This window comes from Scylla paramamosain, chromosome 39 (assembly GCF_035594125.1).
Source record: "Scylla paramamosain isolate STU-SP2022 chromosome 39, ASM3559412v1, whole genome shotgun sequence".
In the NCBI taxonomy this organism is placed as follows: Eukaryota; Metazoa; Arthropoda; class Malacostraca; order Decapoda; family Portunidae; genus Scylla; species Scylla paramamosain.
This window is the reverse complement of record NC_087189.1, coordinates 2652501-2676286: the sequence shown is the minus strand read 5'-3', so window position 1 is coordinate 2676286 and position 23786 is coordinate 2652501. Positions and strand designations below refer to the sequence as shown.

Genomic DNA, 23786 nt, shown 5'->3' with positions numbered 1-23786 from the left:
ATGGTAAAAAGACGTGCTGGAGCTATGATGCAGATAGTGATGATGGTGATAATGATGGTGCCAGTAGGGAAATAGGAATGATAAAATAGCCATTATGTTTTCCCTTAGCAGTTCATATCTTCGTCTTCATTTCCTTTCTTTTTTCCGTGCCCAGACTTCAGGAAGGAAAGAAAAGAAAGACTTGAGCTTATTGTTATCTTGATCTTTTTTTTTACCATAATACAAAATCTCCCTTATCAATAAACACTCACTGCAAAAGGACAGGAATGTTAATTACGTAATCCACTTATGTTTATGTAGAGTAAAAGTCATAAACCACCTTTCTCTCTCTTCCTCGGCATGTTTGGATGAGAGGGACAATTATTATAAAACACAGAACGATTTACAGAAGGACGTTGTTATTATTTTCACACGCATACTCACTGATGTCTCTTCTACCCAAACCGTACTCAACATAGCGAGAGGTTAAACATAGATTAAACAAAATAAAGACAAGATAAAACAAATACAGAGAGAGGAAGATAAATAACTAAATAATTTGGCTTTGAAAGACATGGAAATATTTGTATAGCTGTAAAGAATATGTGAGAATCATCAGTAATATAGAGAATCGTGAATAACTGTCAGAGAATCGTTTAATATTTTTTAAGTATACATTAAAAAAACTATCCCCGGTACTTGAATGAATAAGGATGATGTAAAAAATTATCGTACATAGTCTAATAATAAGTACAGGATAAAAACTGCTGGTAAAAAAAAATAAATAAATAAATAAATAAAACTTTATAGAAATATGACATTTTGGAGATAAACTGATATGAAAAAAAATAAGTAAATAAATAAATATGATACAAGAGATGAATTGGGGGTGTTACGAGCTATTATAGATAAATAGAAGGAAGGATAGAGATACAAATGAGGAAAGTTATACATTAATTTTAAAATGACATCTTAGGGAGTTAAAGGAAAGGAGAAAAGATAATGGATGAGGAAGAGGAGAGAGAGAGAATGAGAGGATAAGAAAAAAAATGAGGAAAAGAAGAAAGAGATGTGTTTGAGATAGACATGGAGAAGTAGTAATAAAGATAATGAATAAAGAAAATGGTGATGATGAGAATAAGAATGAAGACAAAGAGATGGTCAAGAGATGACATGAGAAGGAGAAACGAATAAAAGTAATGAGAAAGAGAAGGAGACAAATACTATGACATAAAAAGGATAAGGAAATTAAGTAGTAGATGAAAGAAACGAAAATTAGAGAAAATGGGAGGTTTACAACAAAAAAGGAAGAGAATGAGAAGAAAGGGAGATGAAAGTTACAATAAAGAAGATAAGGTAATTATTAGAAATGGGAAGAGAAAACACGAAGAAAAGACTGTTAGAAGCTTGGTATAAATAGAAAGAAAGAAAAAAAAAATGAAGGAAAGAAGAAACATAAGAGGAACAAAAGACGAACTAAATTATGAAGCTAAATATAAGAAGACACAAAGAGTAAAAATAGAAAATAATAATAATAATAATAATAATAATAATAATAATAATAATAATAATAATAATAATAATAATAATAATAATAACATAAGAAATCAAAAGAGTATTAGAATGAAATACAAAAAAATGAAATGTGGTTTTCCAATAACAACACACACACACACACACACACACACACACACACACACACACACACACACACACACACAGAGGTCTTGCAAAAGCTACAGTATTGTTTCCTTGTACCAACGTTAAGTATTGGACATGATATATATACTTAATTACTTACACATAAGTACAAATCACTTGGACACCTAAAGTCACGTCATGTCAAACATTAAAAATTCAGCCGTGGGAAAGAAAAGAAAAGACACGTATTTGAATGAGCAGATAGGAGAAAGAGAACGAAGAAAAGATGAAGAAAGGAAGAGAAGCACAAGACGGAGAAAGGGAAAAGATTAAAAACAATAATAAAATAAGGGCAGAAAGAAGCAACGGTAGACATGAAGAGAAGAAAGTGAGAAGTGTAGAAAGGGTTAAATAAAAATAAATAAATAAATAAATAGATTGTGTTTTGAGGAGGAAAATGTTCAAGGAAGATTTAAATGATGGAAGTCATATAAAAAAAAGTTAGTTACAAACAAGAGAGCCATGATGAAAAAAAAAGCTGGTACTTCAGTGAGCAGAGAGAGTGAGTACAATAGAAGTTTGTGAGTTATGAAGAGTTATTTCAGTGGGTTATGAAAAAGAAGTTATTAAAATGAGTTATGAGAAAAATTACTTGGGTGAGTTAGGAGAAAAAGTGGTAATTTGTGTGAGTTACATAAAAGAATTACTTAAATGAATGTACGTTTTGAGAAGAGTTACTTACTAAGCGAGTTTAAAAAAAAAGAAGTTATTCATAAAAAGATAGAGAATTATGGAATATTTACTAGTTACTGGAAAATAAAAGTTATTTGAGTTATATGTATAAAAAAAATCCCACAAAAAAAAAGTAAATTAAATAAAAAAGATACATATTATTGACATGAAAGTTAAACAAGTGAATAACAAAACTCGTCACAATCTACAACACTGTATAATATAACAACCCACTGATGAACACACCTACTTACACTTAGTGAATATCTGAGACTAGTTATTTCATTGAGCTGTGCCCTGAATGTGTACTGAAGATGAATAACACGTGAATAAAACATTAAGGCAATCATATTCTGTGTTACCAAATGTGTTGCAGCTGTAATTCAGCCATCTGGGAACTTGGCAACACTGCAACACTGCCGTTCACTTGATGCTCGCTCACTCTCTCTCACTCACTCACTCACTCAATTGAAGAGCAAGAAAAGAAACCAGAGAGAGAGAGAGAGAGAGAGAGAGGAGAGAGAGAGAGAGAGAGAGAGAGAGAGAGAGAGAGAGAGAGAGAGAGAGAGAGAGAGAATTACATTTAACTTATTTTGCTTCTTTAACCTGCTGCATACTCTCTCTCTCTCTCTCTCTCTCTCTCTCTGTGTTGTCATTACCTCTACAGGTTCTGCATTCTCTCCTGCATGGCTGAGAGAGAGAGAGAGAGAGAGAGAGAGAGAGAGAGAAGGAGAGAGAGAGAGAGAGAGAGAGAGAGAGAGAGAGAGAGAGAGTAGGGTAGGAAAAAGGGGTCCATTATCATTATTTTGTCTTCCTGTTGCTTTAGTAATGTCATTATGTTTGTCTTTACTCTGTCTTCGCCCATAACTTGAGACTTGTGTTTATATCCGAGCGTCCTTTTTTTTTCAGTCTTATTTTTCACAATAGGAAGGAATGTTGGATAGTTTTCTATTTTTCACAGTAGGAAGGACTGTTGCATCGTTTTCTATGTTAAAGATTATTTTTTTGGACACAGACTATCATATAAGGTTTGTATTGTAGTGTTACATCTTCGTGATCAGTAAATATCTATCTATCCATCTATCTATTTTATCTATCCCTATCTTCTTTTGAAATATGAGGCGAACTGACTTAAATTTCTCTCAGGATTTAATTGTAAGACACCTGGTAATTGATAGGTGTGGTAGAGATAGAATGTCAGTTTGCCACACGCTTCAGAACATGACTGGAATATGCAGGCCAGTGTGTGAGTGAGTGAGCGAGTGAGAGAGAATGTGAGAAAGTATTAGTTAGTGGCAGTGTTATTGTGTTCTAGTATCCTCAAATTGACAGGAAAATACGGACAATACAAACAAACAAACAATGAAAGAAAAAAAAAAAAAACTGAATAGAATAAGATCAATATCAAAACGAACAAAATAAAATTAAATAAAAAAAAATAAATAAATAAATGGACAAAACAAATCTAACAATACCAAAATCAAAACAAAAATAAACAAACACACACACTAACAAAAGAAAGAAAAAAAATATAAATGAAATAAAATAAATAAATCGAAACTAAAAAAAGAAAAAACAAAACAAAAAATAAACAAATAAACAAATAAACAAACTCACAACCTAGCAAACAAGTCACCTTAGTAACGACCAAACGAGCCACGTGGACAAAAAAAATAAATAAATAATAAATAAATAAATAAATAAATAAATAAAATAAAATAAATAATAATAATAACTTAGCAGGTGTACAGGTGGACAGGTGCAGGTGGCCTCAGGTACCTTGATTAATGAGAACAGGTGACTCCTAAACTGTCTACCTAGAGATATTAATTGTTTTGTTTGTTTTCCCTTTCCTCTCATTTGTGTCTTTTTTTTTATTTATTTTTCTTTTATTATTTTTGGTGTTTGTCTTTGTTTTTCATTTGTGTCTGTTTTTTCCTTTCTTTTTCATTTATCTCTTTCATTCCTTCCTTTTCATTTGTCTGTCTGTCTTTCCTTCTGTTCATTTCCATTTATTTATCTGTCCTTCCTTTTCACTTGTCTGTCTCTCCTTCAGTCTTGTGTGCTTTTGCATCATTGTTAACAAATCTTATTGCACAACCTGTAATGAATAAATAAATGAATAAAAGACAAATATATCTAAGGATGATGCAAAGATGAAATGAACTGGATAAAAATTTTTGATGTTCCCCGATTGTTTAAAAATTGGCAAGATAAGACGGCAATTTTTTTCGTGTGTGTTTGTTTGTTTGTTTGTTTTTTTACTTTTTTTGATTATATATATATTTTTTGCCCTTGGCCAGTCTGACACGTAAAAAAATATGTTAAAAAAGTCATCCCTCGTTACCACAATTTCGATTCCCACAGCTTCACTTTTACATGGGTTGCTGTTGGTCACAAATTTGAGTGAGGGGCGGTGATGAGAAGCTGCCAACCTGTACTCCTTGCCTTTTTTGTCTTTAATTCTTTAGTTAATGAATGAAATGTTTGTAACCATGCATATGCAGTTTTTCTTGATCTGAATAAGGTTTTGGGGGCTCAGGGGTGTTCTTAAGGGAGGTCACTGATTCCCCACAGATTTTCCTTCCCCACAAGTGCATCGTGGATAACAAGGGATGGGTGTAAGTGGAGAAAGAAAACGAGGAACAGATAGAAGATAAAGGGCAAGAAATGAAGAGACATAAATCAAGAACCACAAGTCGAGAACCACAACCCCCCCCCCCCAAAAAAAAAAAAAACACTCCATTTACTCATCACCAACACACACACACACACACACACACACATACACACCAAACTGACCACCAATTCCTGACTCACCAACCAATGACGTCAACAACACAACAAAACAACAGGCCATGGTGGGGCGGGGCAGGGCGGGACGGGGAGGTGAAGGGTGAAGGGTGAGAGGTGAAGGGGCGTGGCGGGACTTAAGGTATATGTCATGCTATTTTGCTGTGGTTGGCTGCGGTGATAATTGCGTTGGGCCAGGTGAGGCCGGACCCGTCGGGGGGGTGGGGGGAGGGCAGCAGCACTCGCCATACACTTCTGTAGAGAGAGAGAGAGAGAGAGAGAGCGACCATCTAAGCCCCTTCAACAAAACAGTAGCAGCAGATTGGCCAAGAACGCAGCAAATATACACTACATAAAATAAACAAATGATTAACAGTAACAGGAACCGGTTAAGGTCTTCAGAAACTTCCCTACAACTTCAAAAAATACGTGAATTAATATTACCAAGCCACGTTCTTGAGAAACCTCCCTTTAATACTGAATAATGAATGAAATAAGAGCAACAGAGAATGGCTTCAAATTACACAAACTTCCAGGCTCAACACTCACCTTCCATGGGAGATGCCAAGGAAGATTCTCCAGTTCTCGTACACGCCAAAGTCATAAGGATTCTTGTACACCTGACGGAGATGGAAGGGGTAAGCATCCATTGATACAAACTTAGGTACCTATTCTGAAACGCTTTGCTCTCTCACTACGACTGTTCTTCAAGACCACAGAGATGATTAGCTGGGTTCTCAAGGCTGTTTCTGTTGTTAATAATGTAGAAATTTTCTTTACCTGTCACTAGAATCATAAATACACTCTTTAATACCTGTGTACCTTCAACTAGAGACTTCTGAATGTAGTGATGTGGCACAGAGGTGTTTAAATATATGGTAACTTATTCTTGCTTTTTTTCTTTCTTTCATCTTTTTTTACAGAACATTTCTCTACATATTCTTCAAGTTTGTTTTCTTATGTGTTTTTTTTATCTAGTGTTCTATTTGGTCTCCTACCACAACTGTTCTCTAAGGTCACAGAGATGATTAACTGGGTTCTCAAGGCTGTTTCTGTTGTTAATAATGTAGAAATCTTGTTTACCTGTCACTGAAATTGTAAATATACTCTTTAATACCTGTGTACCTTCAACTAGAGGCTTCTGAATGTAGTGGAGGTGTGTCACAGGGGGTGTTTCAGAATATGGTCCCTTTTCATGTATATTCTTTCTATTTTTCTTCTTCCTTTTATGCATTTTTATCTTTATCTATGTTAACAGTTTTCTCTACACCCTGGTTCTCTCTTGATTTTTCTTTCTTTCTTCTTTCTAAATAACAAAACTCAACTCACCCCTCACATGTAATCTCTCTCTTGCTCACTTTCTCTCTTCTATTAATCGTTAACCTTAGTCATCTTTACACCCTGGCTTCTTTTTACCTTAGTCATCTTTACACCCTGGCTTCCTCTTGATAATCTTTTTCTTTCTTTCTCCCTCCAAATATTAAGATGAACACAACTCACCCCTCACACATCATCTCTTCTTCACTAACCTTGATCTTTACACCCTAATTCTCTCAATATCTCTTTCTTTCTCCCTTTTTTTTCCTTCTAAATAAATTAACTCACTCCTAACACATCTCTCCCCAGCTGATCCAACAATAACAGCCTCATCTCTCGTCTCACCTGGTCGATCTTAGCCAGCCTCTCTGTCTCCTTTCTGTTGATGTGTGCCTCGATGCTCGTCTCCCCCCGGCTTATCAGTCTTCCGTGCCAGGTCCCCAACCCCCCTAGAGAGAAGAAAACACCTGGGGAGAGACAGAGAGGTAGTGAGAAAGAGACAGAGAGAGGGGGTTGAATGTAATGAATGCAATGAATCAAGGAGAGGAGAGACAAAGAGAAACAGAAGGGACAATAAACTAAGAAAGGAAAGACAGAAAGATGATAAAAGTGGTGAGAGAAGGACAGAAGGAGAGACAGAAGGAGAAAGAGAAGGAACAACAAAAAGGAAAGACAAGACAAAAGAAGGAAGAGAGAAAGGAACACGAGGAGGAGAAAAAAAGAAAGAAGTGACGTGAGAGAAGGACAGGAGAGACAGGGAAAGAAACAAAACAAGGAAAGCAAGGCAGGAGGAGGATAACAGTGGTGGAAGGGAAGGAAATAAGAAGAGAGACAAACAAACAGGAAAAAGAACAATAAAACAGAGAGAAAAGACAGAAAGAAGATAACAGTGATGGGAGAAAAGGAGGACAGAAGGAGAAACAGGAGAGAGAAAGGAATAGACAAAGCAAGCCAATAGAAGAAAGACAGTAATGGGAGAGGAGGCCAGCAGTGTTACCATACCTGTAGTGAGCATACCACTGTACATAATGGCAAAACGGTACCAGTAATTCCTCCTCTGCTTCTCCTGCTCCTCCTCGGGTCTCTCCAGGCGGATGGGGGTGCCCACTGTGCCGTCGTACTGCAATGGGTCACAAGGGGTCATACTGGATCACACCACATACAAATAAATGGTTAAATAAATGGATGGAATAATGAATAAGTAGGTTGTATTGCTTCCTATGGGTCACACTGGGTCACATTAAACACATGAATAAATAAATAGATAAATAGATAAGTAAATAGATTAAATGATAAATAAAGATGCAAAGAAAGGATAGGATACTCTTATTTTTTTGTCTGTTTTTCTCTCTCTCTCTCTCTCTCTCTCTCTCTCTCTCTCTCACACACACACACACACACACACAGACACAAATAAATAAATAAATAAATAAATAAATAAATAAATAAATAAAATAAAATGAATGAGTAAAAAATAAATAAATAGATGAAATAACAGATAAATAAATAATAGTTACAGAGATAGTAGAGCTAACTTACTCTTCACTTTTAATTTATTTCACACACACAAAAAAAAAAAAAAAAGAAAAAAAGAAAAAGAAAATAATAAATAAAATAAATAAATGATTACACACACACACACACACACACACACACACACACACACACACACACACACACTCACATCACCATGGGCATCAGGTGAGTCCCATTAATAGAAACCGGATATCCTTCTAAGGGTTCCACCTCCTCATCTGGATTATCCCCAGGTATCCCCCCCTCCTCCAGAACATAGTGAATGGCCTCCCCTAGCCCCACCCCTCCATCACCCCCCAGCCAGATCTCCCTGTAGGCGATCTCGAAGCCCAGGGACATGATGAAGATGGCGCCGAGGGTCATATAAGCCATGTACGAGAAGAAATAACGGTGATTGAAATGACCCACGCAGTTGTTAAGCCAAGCTGGGTTATGATGTTAAGGTCCCTTGGGTATTAGTGGCAGGGGTGGGTCGGGTGATGGTATGGGGTGGTGTAGATAAGGTATGGGTGGGTGATGGGTATGTTATTGTTATTGTTATGAGTGATGGGTGTGGGGTGGTGTTATGATGGATGTTGGGGTGTAGGAGTGATGTTATGGGTGATGGGAGGTATGGGGTAGTGTCACGGGTAGGTATATGGGTGCTGTGATAATGTAATGTGATGGAAATGGGAGTTTTTGAGGGGAGAGATGCCTTACAACCAAACAGACCATAAACGATCCAATTTTGAAAGAACGCTAAACAAAATGAAACAGTGGTGATAGTAGTGGTGGTGATGGTGGTGGTGATGGTGTGGCGTCGCAGAACCAAAGGATACGGCAGTGGTGGTCCATCTTGAGCACGCAGCGGTTACACACGGAGCAGTGGTGGGTGCGGGGTGGCTTAGGGGCGATGCACTTCTTGCAGACACTCACCGCCTCGCTGATTAGGGTGCCCTGTGAGGTGAGAGAAGGTGAGGTGAGGTGAGGCAGTGACAGAGAGAGAGGTATGAATGTATCTGGTCTATTTAGTGTACTTCATTTAATGTTTTCTTTCTTCTTTTGTTGTCAGTGTATTTGAAATTAGTGTAGCTGGTTTAATTATCCTTCTTATTTATCCGTAACCAAACAGAAGTGAGGAGTGAAAGGTAAATATAGATTAGGGAGGCAGTGGGTGGCTGTACCTTGGGGGGAGTGCCTGGGTCGGTGATTGCTGCCATGGTGAAGTGAAACACCACGTTGATGAGCAGCCAGTGGCCCAGCACGATGAGGAAGCAGGTGAGCACCGGTGACTTGTTCCAGTAATGCGGCAGCCCAATGATGTACACCACCGCCACCACCGAGCTGGTCAGCGTCACCACCAGGAACACCAGGATCTGCACCACACACAGAGAGACATAGATACATAGATACATAGCTTACTGACTACACAAACAAGACAATAATTAGTTCATATATCATATACTACAGATTACAAATTTTAGTGACACACACACACACACATATACAGATAATTTACTTACTTTATAGACAAAGAAAAAAATAGATGGTTAAGTGTATAGAAAAAAAAAAGAAAAAAGGATGGTTGAGTGAAGGTACAGAATTGACTCCTGGATTAGCGAGATGTCATGGAGGTAAGAAGGAGTAGCAATAAGCACCAAATCTTGTGCAGTGCAGCCAAAACACTCACAGGTCCTTGAAGAAGTGACAGAAACATGGATGACAGAAAAAACGATACAGTACTAACTAAGAATGAGTGTCAAGCTTTGTGTAACGAGGCCAAAACACTCACAGGTTGCAGGAAAAAAGAGGAAAAACAAAGGAAAGAAAGCAGGAAGGTAAAGAGAAAGAATATAAACAAAGAAAGAAGAAAGGAAGACAAGAAGAAAGAAAGAAATGACAAAAAAATATGAAGTAAAAATACAATACAGACTAATTCCTGCAATAGAGAGACATCATGAAGGAGAGAACAAGCAGCAAGTGTTGTGTGGTGGTGCCCAAACATTCAGGTTACAGGTTCTTCAAGAAATAATAAAAATATGGAGTAAAGATACAATACTGACTAATTCCTGCAACAGAGAGACATCATGAAGGAGAGAACAAGTAGCAAGTGTTGTGTGGTGAGGCCAAAACACTCACAGGTCCCAGGGCTTTGGAGAAATGATCCACGACCCACACCATGGGCGTCATGAGCACCTCGAACACGTAGCTGGTGCTCAGGAACTCGTTGTAGAAGATCACTTTCATGGTCAGGATGAAGAGGTCGTATTTCCACCACAGCCACTTCCTGCCGGAGACTGAGGTGTCATGCAGGTGCTCTTGGGTGTGTTACTTAGTTTTTTATTGTATATGGGTGTGGAAAAGACTGGTGATGTGAGGAAAAATGTGGGAAAAGGTCTGTTATTAATTGTTTCCTTAAAAAGTGTACATAAGCTGGCCAAGTACAAAAAAAAGCACAAATATTTCTTTAGATTCTTGTTTCTGAAAAAAAATATAAGTGAAAGAACATGAATAAACAACAATAATGATAAACAAACTCTACAACCCACTCTTGAAAAGTAGAAATTAAAAGGGAAACATGAACTTCCCAAAATCTGAAAAAAAAAAAAAAGGAAAGCTTAAATTAGGTTACGAATCGCACAACACTGGAATCTTTGCCCTTTACCACGTTCTGCTCGGCAAGCTCAGGAGGCGATGGCAGAACTGCACCATCCTCCGCTTCCAAAGGTACATCATCTCGCCTGCGTGGGGAGACAGAGATCACGTGAGTAAACTATATATTAGGCCTAAAAGTCTTGTGAGTGAATTGACGTGTGGGTAAAATGACTAAATCACACCTCACACACATGCAGAAGACGGTAGATAGATGGGTAGGTATTTAATGGCCACAACATACTAATTACAGGCCTCAGTGTGCTTCGCAGTAAGAAATCACGGCATTGTAACGATAAAACATGACTCGCGTATTATCAACAAAGCATGATCAATTTCTGTCAGCGTGATGATATCTACACTCCAATCAAACCCTCATTTGGGATTTTTTTCCTTCTTTTCTGTTTCCCTTAGCCAGTGACTCTTACGTAAAAAAGTAAACAAACAAACAAACAGAGACGATGCAAAACAAAGATTGAATTTTCGTCAGCATCTCACAATAACTCAATAACTTTCCATAATTTACCTTCAGTTTGCCGCCCTTTCCTTCCGCCCTTCTACTACTCAACAACAGCACCACTTTTCCCGCTATTTTCCACCTAATCTTGCTATCTAAAGCGTAATTATCATCGAGAATCACTAAAACAAGCACGCCTCCTCTCCGCCTCCCAGATAAACAACGCCCAGCTGATCTTTGTTTACGTTCGCCAGAATCCGGATGCTGCCGTGCTGTCGACTTACCTCCAATCAAATCAGCATCTTCATTCAGTTAAATTATCTCATTTTTAATTCTATATACCATGAAAAAATTATCACTATATTTTTTCTGTTTTAAATATGTATTGTTCTGTAATGTTTGGTTAATACATTTGTTTTATCATGGGTGGTGTATGAGAGAGAGAGAGAGAGAGAGAGAGAGAGAGAGAGAGAGAGAGAGAGAGAGAGAGAGAGAGAGAGAGAGAGAGAGAGAGAGAGAGAACATGAATAAAAGACATGATAGAAGAAAGAGGAACAAAAACATACAATTATAACAAAATAAAGGAAGGAGAAAGAAGGAACAAGAGAAAAAAATAAACAAAGAAAGACAACAAAGAATGGACACGGGGAGAAATGAAAGAAAGAATGAAGGAAGGAAGGAAGGAGGGAAATAAATAAATAAATAAATAAATAAATAAAGGAAGGAAGGAAGGAAGGAAGGAAGGAAGGAAGGAAGGAAGGAAGGAAGGAAGGAAGGATGGATGGATGGAAGGAAGGAAGGAAGAAAAAAACAAGGAAGAAAGAAAAGAAGGAAAGAAAGAAAAGAAAAAAAGAAAAATGAAGGAAAGAAAACAGGAAGGGAAAAAAAAGAAACAAAGAAAGAAAGGAAGCAAGACAGGAAGAAAGAAAATAAGAGAAAGAGAGAGAGAGAGAGAGAGAGAGAGAGAGAGAGAGAGAGAGAGAGAGAGAGAGAGAGAGAGAGAGAGAGAGAGAGAAACGAAGGAATGGTGGATGGAAAGAAGAAAGGAAAAAGAAAAAAAGAAAAAGAAAGAAAATAAATGAAAGAAAGGAGGACAGAAAGAAAGAAAGAAAGGACGAATGAAAGGAAAGAAAGAAAAAAGAAAGAAAAAAATAAAATAAGCAAAAAAAAATCACAAATAAGGAAAATACAAAGAAATAAGAAAAAAAACAATAAAATAAACGTATACAAGAATATATTTGTTTGTTTATTATTTTCATTATTATATTCAAACAGTTATCACACACACACACACACACACACACACACACACACACACACACACACACACATTTATTCACATAGCCTACGGGTGTGTGGAGGAGGAGGAGGAGGAGGAGGAGGAGGAGGAGGAGGAGGAGGAGGAGGAGGAGGAGGAAGAGGAGGAGGAGGAGGACTTAGCTCTGTGATCAAGTCGGCAGAAGTCAGAAGTCCTCCTCCTCCTCCTCTTCCTCCTCCTCCTCTTCCTTCTTCTTCTTCCCCTTCCCTCGCCCCCTTCCTTTGACAGCAGGACAATGCTTCTCTCTCTCTCTCTCTCTCTCTCTCTCTCTCTCTCTCTCTCTCTCTCTCTCTCTCTCTCTCTCTCTCTGCCCCGGGGAAGAAGGAAGCCCAGATATCCTTTGCAATCAGAGGAACAATGGAGGTAAATTGTGCCCTTGGAGGAGGAGGAGGAGGAGGAGGAGGAGGAGGAGGAGGAGGAGGAAAGGGTAAAGAAGAACAGACACACACACACACACACACACACATGTAAACACCAGTGAAAAAATGTTACATCCTCTCTCTCTCTCTCTCTCTCTCTCTCTCTCTCTCTCTCTCTCTCTCTCTCTCTCTCTTCATTTCTCATTGTTTTTCTCTCTCCTCCTCTTGCATATCCCGTCTTTTTCTCTCTTCCTCCTCCTCCTCCTCCTCCTCCTCCTCCTCTTTCTTGTTCTTCTTAGTATCTTATTATTATTATTACTTTTATCATTATCATTATTATCATTATTATTATTATTATTATTACTATTATTATTATTATTGTTTTCCATCATCATCATCATCATCATCACACCCTCTTCCTCCTCCTTCACTCAAAATTTTCCTATCCTTTTATTAGAGGGGGAGAGGGGGGCGGAGAGGGGGAAAGGGGGGCGAAGAGGGGGAGAGAAAGGCAGTTGTGAGGAGGGGTGGGGAGAGCGAGGGGAAGTGAGGGGAGGGGAGCAGGAGATATGGGAGGGCTAAAGGGATCAGTGGAGGAGGAGGAGGAGGAGGAGGAGGAGGAGGAGGAGGAGGAGGAGGAGGAGGAGGAAGAGGGGGGTTATGAAGCTATGGGAAAAAAGGGGGGGGAGGGGTTAAGTATGAAAATGTATGGTGGGAAATTGAACTTTCTCTCTCTCTCTCTCTCTCTCTCTCTCTCTCTCTCTCTCTCTCTCTCTCGACATCCGTGTTCGTGGTTCCGAGAGAGAGAGAGAGAGAGAGAGAGAGAGAGAGAGAGAGAGAGAGAGAGAGAGAGAGAGAGAGAGAGAGAGAGAGAGAGAGAGAGAGAGAGAGAGAGAGAGAGAGAGAGAGAGAGAGAGAGAGAGAGAGAGAGAGAGAGAGAGGCGACGGGTGAGAGTGAAACGAGATAAAAGGGAGAAAAGAAAGGAGGGAAGGAGGGAGGAGCGGAAAGAAGGGCATGGAAGGAGTGAAGGATGAGAGGGAGGGGGAGAGAGAGAGAGGGAGAGGGAGAGGGAGAGAGAGAGGGAGAGGGAGAGGAGCATGGATAATCTGGATTCCAACCGTGTAATCGTTTTTCCCAAACTTGACCCTTCCTTCAGTCAGTCAGTCAGTCAGCCAGTCAGTCAGTCAGTCAGCCAGTCAGTTAGTCAGTCAGTCAGTTTATTTATGTAAGTTATTCAATCTGCCACAATTCATGTTTTTCAGTTTTCTTTAGTTAGTCAATCAAGGTCAGTCAAGGTCAGTCAAGGTCAGTCAGTCAGTCAGTCAGTCAGTATGTTGAATAGTTATACAGTCCATCAGTCTATTAAGTTATTCAGTCAGTCAGTCGGTCAGTCAGCCAGTCAGTCAGTCAGCCTCTAAGCCATTCAAAACACTTATTTTCTTATTCATTCAGTCAGTCAGTCAATCGGTCAGTCAGTTACTCATGTACCTACTCACTCATTCACCCAGTCAGTCAGTCAGTCAGTCAGTCAGCCAGTCAGTAAGTCAGTCAGTTAGTCAGCCAGTCAGTCAGCCAGTCAGTCAGTCAGTCAGTCAGTCAGTTAGTCAACCAGCCAGTCAGTCAGTCAGCCAGTCAGTCAGTCAGTCAGTCAGCCAATCAGTCAGTCAGTCAGTCAGTCAGTCAGTCAGTCAGCTTCCTGTAACTCCTCGCACTAAACTAACTGCAAGAGAGAGAGAGAGAGAGAGAGAGAGAGAGAGAGAGAGAGAGAGAGAGAGAGAGAGAGAGAGAGAGAGAGAGAGAGGGGGGGGGAAAGAAAGGGAGGGGGGTGTGACCAATGTTGTTTCAATACTAGTAACCGAAAGTGATGTATATGTGTCTGTAACAATAGAGAGAGAGAGAGAGAGAGAGAGAGAGAGAGAGAGAGAGAGAGAGAGAGAGAGAGAGAGAGAGAGAGAGAGAGAGAGAGAGAGAGAGAGAGAGAGAGAGATTTTTTGTCCCTAAACTATAAAAGAAAAATATATGACAACATTTTAGTGCAAAGATAAAATTCCCCCCTCTCTCTCTCTCTCTCTCTCTCTCTCTCTCTCTCTCTCTCTGAAAAAAATGAAAACAAAGAGTAAATACTAAAATAAAAAAAGGAGACTTAAAAAAGCAAGAAAAGAACAAAAAACAAGAAAGAAAAGAAAAAAAGAAAAATGAGAACGAAAATAAATAAAATAAAAGAGAGATAAACAGATAGACAGACAGACAGACAGACAGACAGACAAACAGACAGACAGACAGACAGTATACACAGATAGATAGATAAATATATAAGAAAGAAAGGAAGAAAGAATGAAAAAGAAAAAAAGAAAAGCCCAAAAAATAAGAATCTTAAAAAGTCACACCCACGCATCCCATTTTCTATAAGGGAAAGAAAACGAGGTAGCTACAAATTTTTCACAAAGCTGCAATGGGCGTTGACTTGTGGGTGTGAAATGTATTTGTTTGGGCGTAATTAAAGACAGGAAGTGTGGTGGGCGTGGGTTGCTGGAGGAAGAGGAAGAGGAAGAGGAGGAGGAGGAGGAGGAGGAGGAGGAGGAGGAGGAAATGTTAGCAAGATCATAAAAGAAGGAAGCGAGAACGTGAATCCATTTTCTGTTTTTACATTCTTCTTCTCCCGTTTTCTTCGTTACATATTCCGATTTCTCCCACACTACGTTTTCTATGAGAATTAGAAAAGAAGAGGGAGTCTATGGGATTTCTGTTTCTTAGATTTTATTTACCTATTTTTTACCAGAGAGAGAGAGAGAGAGAGAGAGAGAGAGAGAGAGAGAGAGAGAGAGAGAGAGAGAGAGAGTTTTATGTCGAATAATTAAGGACAGGTAAAAAAAAGACAATAAAAAAATATCTGATAATTTTTACCTGTCGAAGGAAAATATTTGCTCAGGTGTGAAAATAATAATAATAAAAAAAGCTTGAAATTAGACTGTCTTTTGTTCCTGTTTGTGAGCAAGATTCCGTTACTCTCTCTCTCTCTCTCTCTCTCTCTCTCTCTCTCTCTGGCTTACCCACGCACTAACTTCCTCGATATACAAAAGCGAGAGAGAGAGAGAGAGAGAGAGAGAGAGAGAGAGAGAGAGAGAGAGAGAGAGAGAGAGAGAGAGAGAGAGAGAGAGAGAGAGAGAGAGAGAGAGAGAGAGAGAGAGAGTTACACAAAGAGATACAAGTTAATGGCTAAAAAATAAGACACAATAAGAACAGTCATTAAAATGTAAATTATTCCACGCCCTTGATGATGAGACGGCTGGGAGAGGGAGAGGGAGAGGGAGAGGGAGAGGGAGAGAGGTGACTGATTGCCAACAAGAGGGACTTACTGACTCGTGACTTACTGACGCCACAAAGGGAATTATTATTATTATCATTATTATTATTACTATTATTATTATTATTATTATTGTTATTATTATTGTTGTTGACGCTATTAGTGCCGTCAATCATCACCATCTTCACTGAAATTGTCCTGTGGAATCAGAGATGCTTGCCTCTGTGTGTGTGTGTGTGTGTGTGTGTGTGTGTGTGTGTGTGTGCATAATGTGTGCGACTGTGTGCGGTGCAGGCGTGTGTACGAGTGTGTGCGTGCGCGCGCCGGCAGGCCGCACAAAGGGCTCACTCCCGAGGGCGGACATTTGTAGAGGGTCCTCGGGCCGGCCCTCCTCGCCAGGCGCCCCGCCCCTGCCCGCCAGCGGCCAATGGAGTGTGCGGGGCGGAGCGGGGCGGGGCGGGGCGGGGCGGGGCTGCCTTATAATCAGGCAGGGCGGCGCGCGGCGGCAGTGGTGGTGCTGGTGGTGGCAGGTGAGGAGCGCAGCCCCGCTTACCTGTGCGTCTGGTGGTGTCCGCGGAGCCGCCGCGTGCCCGCATGCCCAGGGCGCCAGCATGCCGCGGCCCAGCCGGGAGAGTTACGGCGAGCAGAAGCCGCCGTACTCGTACATCTCGCTGACCGCCATGGCCATCTGGAACAGCGCCGAGAAGATGTGCACGCTGGCAGAGATCTACAAGTTCATCATGGACAACTTCCCTTACTACCGCAAGAACACGCAGCGCTGGCAGAACTCCCTGCGTCACAACCTCTCCTTCAACGACTGCTTCATCAAGATCCCGCGCCGCCCCGACAGGCCGGGCAAGGGCGCCTACTGGACGCTGCACCCATCCGCCATGAACATGTTCGAGAACGGCAGCTTCCTGCGCCGCAGAAAACGCTTCAAGATCCCTAAGCCCGAGAAGGCGGCGCTGGAGGCAGGCCTGGCGCAGATCAGCAATCCGCTGCGTCGGCTGGAGGCGTCGCGCTGCTCGGGCGAGACGCTGCTGCCCGCCGCCGCGCCGCCGCCGCCCGCGCCCCGCCAACCCTTCACCGTGGAGCACCTCGCCACCTCCGATGCCAAGCTGCCGCCGCCCCCGCCGCCCCTGCCCGCCGCCCATCTCCCGCTCGGTATCCTGCCTCACGCCCTGCCGCCGCGGCACCTCCACTATTTCCACCCACACGCCGATGGCCTGCACCCGCGGCTGTCCCACCTGCCACCCGCCCTGCTGTCAGCTGCCCACGCCGCGCCCTACCCACACCTGCCGCCCTTCACGCCCTCCTTCCACCAACTGTACGCGGCGGCGGCTATGGCGGCGTCCCTCGCGCCGGGAGGGAATTTGTCGCACATGGTGCGGCCTGGCGGGCACGCAGGCCCCGTGGCCATGGCCTCGCTGTCCGCCCTGGCACCGCTGGCCTCGCGCCCCACGCACCCTGCGGCGCCTGGTCGTGGCCAGGCGCCGCTGTCCTCTGACTACTCTGTGTCGCGGCTACTGGCGTCCCCCGCCACGCCGGACGACGACCACAACACGGACGATGAGGACGACATCCAGGTGGCGGACGAGGCGGGTGAGGGGGACATGGGGGGTGGGGCGGAGGGGGCGCAGGACAAGCGAGGGCAGGAGGTGGCCGCCCTTCCCTCCAGTGATCTTTTCCTCCGCACGTCGCCCCCGTCCGCTCCATCTGACGGTGACACGCGTCCCCCTTGCCCCTCGGTAACACCCATCGCCGCCCCCCGCCCCCCAGCACCACGCCCGCGTCTAAGGTCTAGTCCGGGGCCGCGGGGTCACCACGCCTCACCTCCTCCACCTCCGTCAGGTCCTGCCCGGTGTTCTTGCCCCCACCAGTGCCACGCCCCCTCGCTCACATCCTCCACGGGCCTCAAGGATGCAAAGGCGCCTCATCAACATTTCATAGTAACCACAGACAATTGGTCAGGACTTAAAGGTTCTTAAGATTGCCATGAATAAGCAATGGTCTTGTTGTGCTGCTGATGGGACGCACAGCGCTGCGCCGCGGCCTCTCATTAACACCATCAGACTGAAATTTTACAGGAATGGTTCTTGTGTGACAACTCTGAATAATCATAACTAAGTCCATTACAAAAAAAAAAAATATTGGTTCATGTATTTTTGGTTCTATGTTGATGGCCACATTTTACATCATGGGTTTGTCTTCTTTCACTCTTCCATTTTTATTCTACATTTTTCTGTGTCTCTTGCTTGCTTCTCTCCCGCACATTTTTGTCTCTTTAGTAAAAGTTGATAATGTGATCATTCTATTTAATACTGAGAAAATTATCATATTTTTCTTGCATCTAAATTTGACTACTATTGCTATATACTACTGCTGCTGCTGCTGCTGCTACTACTACTACTACTATTACTACTACTACTACTACTACTACTACTACTACTACTACTACTACTACTACTGCTGCTGCTGCTACTACTACTACTATGCTATCACCACTATCACCACCATAGCTGCAACGCTACTACTACTACTACTTCTACTACTACTACTACTACTACTACTACTACTACTACTACTACTACTACTACTACCACCACCACTACTACTACTACTACTACTACTACTACTTATACTATCACCACCATCGCCACTATTACTACTACTTTATTATCACCGCCATAGCTACTACTACTACTACTACTACTACTACTACTACTACTACTACTCTTACTACTAATACTGGTACTACTACTACTACTACTACTACTACTGCTACTACTACTACTACTACTACTACTACTACTACTACTACTACTACTACTATTACTACTTGACAACGGGCGATCTGCAGAACCCCAGTAAGGAAGGAGGGAAGAGGGAGGAGAAGACGAGGGCAAGGAAGGAGAAATTATGAAAATGAGAAAAAGAAATGATTCTCGTGAAGGAAATCGGGACGCAACACATGGAAGAAAACGGGAAATGAGAGAAAATGGGAAGATGACATGGAAAGTGAAGGGAAAAAATAGGAAAATTAAAGAAAAAACTTGAAAAAATAATAAACGAACTGAAAATTTAATGAAAATACGTAAGACTGAAACTATTATGAAAAAAAGAAGAAAAAACACAATTTGAGTGAACGAACTAATGATGCGAAAGACTATGAAAAAATAAAGAAACTGAAAAAAATAGCAAAAATATACAGATAAAAATAAATAAATAAATAAATAAATAAAAAATCTGAAAGAAAATAAAAGAAACTCGTAGGAATCAATGATAAAAAGAAAGTGAATTAAAACAAGGAATAAAAAAAAAATGATAAAATAAAAACGAAGATTAAACGAGACGAGTGAAAAAAGAAAAAAGTATACATGGATTAAATCTACAACAATTTTGAAGAAGAGAGTAAAAAAGTAATGAATTGTGACTTTACGTAATTTTCGTTTGCCTGTTGTAGTATTTAAGAAAACACGCGGAGAACTGGAAGATTTCAACTCAATTATGTGCAAAATAAACAAGAATTCTAAACGGTAATAAGAGAGACAAAATAAATAAATAAATAAACAAATAAAACAAAGTGAATGCAACAATAAATGAAAAACAATGAATAAATGTACAAAAACCGATAAAACGCGTGAACAGAAGAAAAAGAGAATGAATAACTGAACAATATAAAGGGAAATAAATTATAATGAAAAGAAAACAAGACTGTGATGATTGATAAACAATGAATATAATAATAACTGTTTACGAAGCAGATATGAAACATTTTTTTGACTGATATGCTTCGTTTTCTGTTGGTCTCTTCCCGTTTTCTCTTTGCATACACTTGACGTGGTTCCTCACTCATACCTCTTTAGTACACTTAAGTTCAAAGATTACATTGATATTTATTACAAAACTTATATTGTTCAAAGAGTTTATTTCATTATTATTATTATCATTATTTTTTTCTAATCGTAAATACTATAACCATATTTTTATCTTATTCATTAGTTTTTTTTTTAAGTTCCCGTTAGGTTAGGTTATAGAAAACGCTTATTTATAAAAAAGAAAACGAGTAAGTGTTAAGGGAATAAATTTTCTCCATTAAAAACCACGTGTTTATATCGAATATTTTACCCATAATTCCTTTCTTTAGCGTATTCTATGTATGTTTTATTTATTTATTTATTTATTTTTGTTTACTATTATGATTAAGTAGTTTAGGTTATCACAAGCGATATCATCAGGACCAACAAGTCTGCTGCTGATTGTTCTTCCTTTGTGTTCCTTGTGTTGTTGTTGTTGTTGTTGTTGTTGTTGTTGTTGTTGTTGTCTTGTTCTTATTCACCTCATGTCATTACAAAACAGTATTTTCTCTCTCTCTCTCTCTCTCTCTCTCTCTCTCTCTCTCTCTCTCTCTCTCTCTCTCTCTCTCTCTCTCATACTGTAATTTTCCTAGCTTTAGATTCCCATTTTCTTTTATTTCTTCTTTTTCTTCCTCCTCCTTTCCAATATATATATACAATAATATTCTTAGCTTTCAATTCCTATCTTCTTCCTCTTCTTCTTCTTCCCTTCCTCCTCTTGTCTCACCTTCCTTTGTGTTCTACAGGAAGCCATGAATCTGTTTATCTTGTTTTGATCTGGTTCTCGACGCCTCCACTTGCTCATTTTTTCCCCTCTTCCATCCTCTCCCTGCGCTGAGTGAAGCTTGATAAAAAGAAGAAGAATAAGAGGAGGAGGAGGAAGAGGAAGATGTTTATTATTTGTCATCGTTATCGTGGTTTTTTATCATTATTTAGTGTTTCCTTATTTCTTCATTTTCTCGTTTTATTTATTGATTCATTGCCTTGTTTCCTGCTGGTGTTTATTTTTATCGAGTCTTCTTCTTCTTCTTCTTCTTCTTCTTCTTCTTCTTCTTCTTCTTTTTCCTCTTCTTTCGTGTTTTTTGTCCTTTTTTTATCATTATTTGCTGTTTCCTCGTTTCTTCACTTTCTCGTTTTACTTATTTATACTTTTTTTTTCCTGCTTTTTTTTTCGTGTCATCTTCTTTTTCCTCTTGTTCTTCTTCTTTGGTATTATTTGATCTTTTTATCTTGATTTGCTGTTTCCTTATTTCTTAATTTTCTCATTTTATTTATTAGTTTATTCATTTGTTTCCTGCTTCTGTGTTAGTTTTTTGTTTTGTTTTCTTATCGTGTCTCTTTTTCTTTGGTGCTACTAGTATTTTGTACTTTTTTGTTATGTCCACCGTTTATCATCCATTATTTGCTATTTCCTTATCTCTTAATTCTCTTTCTCCTTCGCTGAATTGCTCCCTCTCTGGTTTTATTTTCTTTCTTTTTTTCCTATTCATATTTTTCTTATTCATATTTTCATTTGATTCTGCGATTTTTCTTACTGGATTATCATAATTTCTTTTCTTTCTTTTTTCTTTTTTCTTCATGTCGTCTATTTTCATTACATTATCTCATTTTCTTTTGTCCGTTTTCTTTATTCTGCTCTTTCTTATTGGTTGGTATTTTCATTACTTCCTTCTTCCAGTTATCCTTATTTCTGATTTTCTATTTCGTAATTATTCTTGTCATTTTTACTTTTTTTTCCGGATATTATCATTTCCTTGTTTTTTCTTAATTTTTTTTCTTTATTAATATCCTTCGTTCATTTCCTCATATTTTCTCATTTATTTCGTCTCTTTTTTATTATAATTTGTATATTTTTTTAAATTATCCCTGTCTTTCTTTTATCATACCATCTATCAGTATCTTCATTAATTCATTTTCTAAAGTTTTTTTTTTCGTTCAATTTTCCTATCGTTTTTTTTCTACTTATCCTCTTTATTTATCATCTAATCATTCTTCTCCATGTAAAAATTACCAAAACACTGTAAATCATATTCTTAAAAAAAAAAAAAAAAAAAAAAAAAGCTGGAAGGATTTTCACTCTTTCACAGCCAAGTAAAACAATTTAAACCACAAAAAAAAACAATGAGGAATCTTTATAACCAACCACAAGAAAAAAAAAAAAACGATAAAAGAACAGATTTTGCAACGACTAACTAGTGTGATGCTTGGAGGTGACTGAAGGGAGGGCAAGGAGTAAGTCTAACTGCGGATGCTAACTAAAGAAAGGTGTGTCAAATAGCAGTAGAAGGATTAATGGATTAGCGCTCCGTGACAGGCGACTCGTTGGAAGTGGCGGGGATCAAATTTCTGAGGAACGAGGCGAAGTGACGGGGAACTCATGACGAAGTGATGAGCGATAAGAGTTAAGAATGAAAATGTTTGTGTACTTGTGCTGGTGGTGGTGGTGCTACTACTTCTGTTACTGCTGCTGCTGCTGCTATTACTATCACTACTGTTGCTCCTACTATTAAAATTGTTATTGTCAGTACTGTTATTGCTCTTTCGGGACTGCAACAACAACAACAACAACAACAACAACTACTACTAATGTCATTCCTATCACAACTACTACTAATGTCACTACTACTACTACTACTACTACTACTACCACAACAACAACAACAACAACAACTACTACTACTACTACTACTACTACTACTACTACTACTACTACTACTACTACCACAGCAACAACAACAACAGCAACAGCAACAGAGACCCAATCAGCTGCCTCCTCTTCCCTCCCCCTTTCTTACCTGTCCTAATCCCGCTGCCGAGGACCGCCGCCTTCTCACCTGTAATTAGCAGAGACAGGTGGAGAGCCTCGCCCCTCCTCTAATAGGTAAAGGTGAAATTGGCAGGAGGAGGAGGAGGAGGAGGAGGAGGAGGAGGAGGAGGAGGAGGAGGAGGAGGTGAAGGTGTGTTCCTGTTGTAATTACCTGCATTTTTTCAATCCATTATTATTATTATTATTATTATTATTATTATTATTATTATTATTATTATTATTGTTATTATTATCATCATTATTATTATCATTATTATATCGAGTAGTAGCAGTAGTAATGTAATAGTAGTAGTAGTAGTAGTAGTAGTAGTAGTAGTAGTAGTAGTAGTAGTAGTAGTAGTAGTAGTAGTAGTTGTAGTAGTTGTTGTTCTAGTAGCAGTAGTAGTAGCAGTAGTAGTAGAACTATTAATCATTCCAACAGAGAGAGAGAGAGAGAGAGAGAGAGAGAGAGAGAGAGAGAGAGAGAGAGAGAGAGAGAGAGAGAGAGAGAGAGAGAGAGAGAGAGAGAGAGAGAGAGAGAGAGAGAGAGAGAGAGAGAGAGAGAGAGACGGAAACAGAAAAAAAGCCAAGAGACAAAATGAAGCAATCCTAAAGAAATAAACAAATAAAATAAACAAACAAACAAACAAATAAATAAATAAATAAATCCTTCTTCTGACGAGTAAATATGTTTGAAATTTGAACGATTATTGGAAAGGTGAGGATGAAATATGCAGGCACTACACAGGTAAATAAGAGGGAAAGGAACGGACAGGTAAATAACAGAAGAAGTTTACCTGCTTAATAAAAGAGACCACGAGATTCAAGACACCAATATTAATTTTTTTTAACTTTTTTTTCTTACTACTTTATTTTATTTTTTATTTATTTATTTTTTTATTTGTTTGTCTTAATAGTGGAGGAAAGATTAAGTGGATTTTTTTTTTTTGTTTTCTGTCTTAATTTGTATCATCGCCTGTTGCTCAGTGGTGGTGGTGGTGGTGGTGGTGGTGTAGTAGCAGTAGTAGTAGTAGTAGTAGTAACTGTTATTGTTA

The 23786-nt window shown here is 39.5% G+C and overlaps 2 protein-coding genes across 3 annotated transcripts in view; one reads left to right on the top strand and one right to left on the bottom strand.

The window, feature by feature from the left end:
• Nucleotides 1-3349: 3349 nt before the first annotated feature.
• The window catches only part of LOC135092039 (palmitoyltransferase ZDHHC16-like), a 53944-nt gene continuing 33507 nt past the window's right edge, over nucleotides 3350-23786 (bottom strand). The window contains exons 1-10 of one of the 2 annotated variants that reach the window (XM_063990188.1): nucleotides 11156-11320; nucleotides 10643-10718; nucleotides 10117-10264; nucleotides 9162-9353; nucleotides 8817-8934; nucleotides 8152-8423; nucleotides 7465-7582; nucleotides 6808-6929; nucleotides 5695-5765; nucleotides 3350-5400 (exon numbers count right to left, since the gene is read on the bottom strand). In XM_063990188.1, the coding sequence (XP_063846258.1) occupies nucleotides 5295-5400; nucleotides 5695-5765; nucleotides 6808-6929; nucleotides 7465-7582; nucleotides 8152-8423; nucleotides 8817-8934; nucleotides 9162-9353; nucleotides 10117-10264; nucleotides 10643-10713 (1218 nt within the window). In that variant the 5' untranslated portion in view covers nucleotides 10714-10718; nucleotides 11156-11320 and the 3' untranslated portion in view covers nucleotides 3350-5294. Of the gene's footprint in view, nucleotides 5401-5694; nucleotides 5766-6807; nucleotides 6930-7464; nucleotides 7583-8151; nucleotides 8424-8816; nucleotides 8935-9161; nucleotides 9354-10116; nucleotides 10265-10642; nucleotides 10719-11155; nucleotides 11321-23786 lie in introns of those variants that run through there. The other variant, XM_063990189.1, reaches the window with a different exon arrangement.
• Nucleotides 16338-20160, top strand: LOC135092038 (forkhead box protein B1-like). Its single transcript, XM_063990187.1, has one exon. It carries the CDS (start codon nucleotides 16338-16340, stop codon nucleotides 18054-18056), a length of 1719 nt encoding a protein of 572 aa, XP_063846257.1. The 3' UTR covers nucleotides 18057-20160.

Coding starts and splice junctions, on each gene's coding strand:
- LOC135092038 (XM_063990187.1), top strand. CDS start 16,338: ATGTGTGCGACTGTGTGCGGTGCAGGCGTGTGTACGAGTGTGTGCGTG.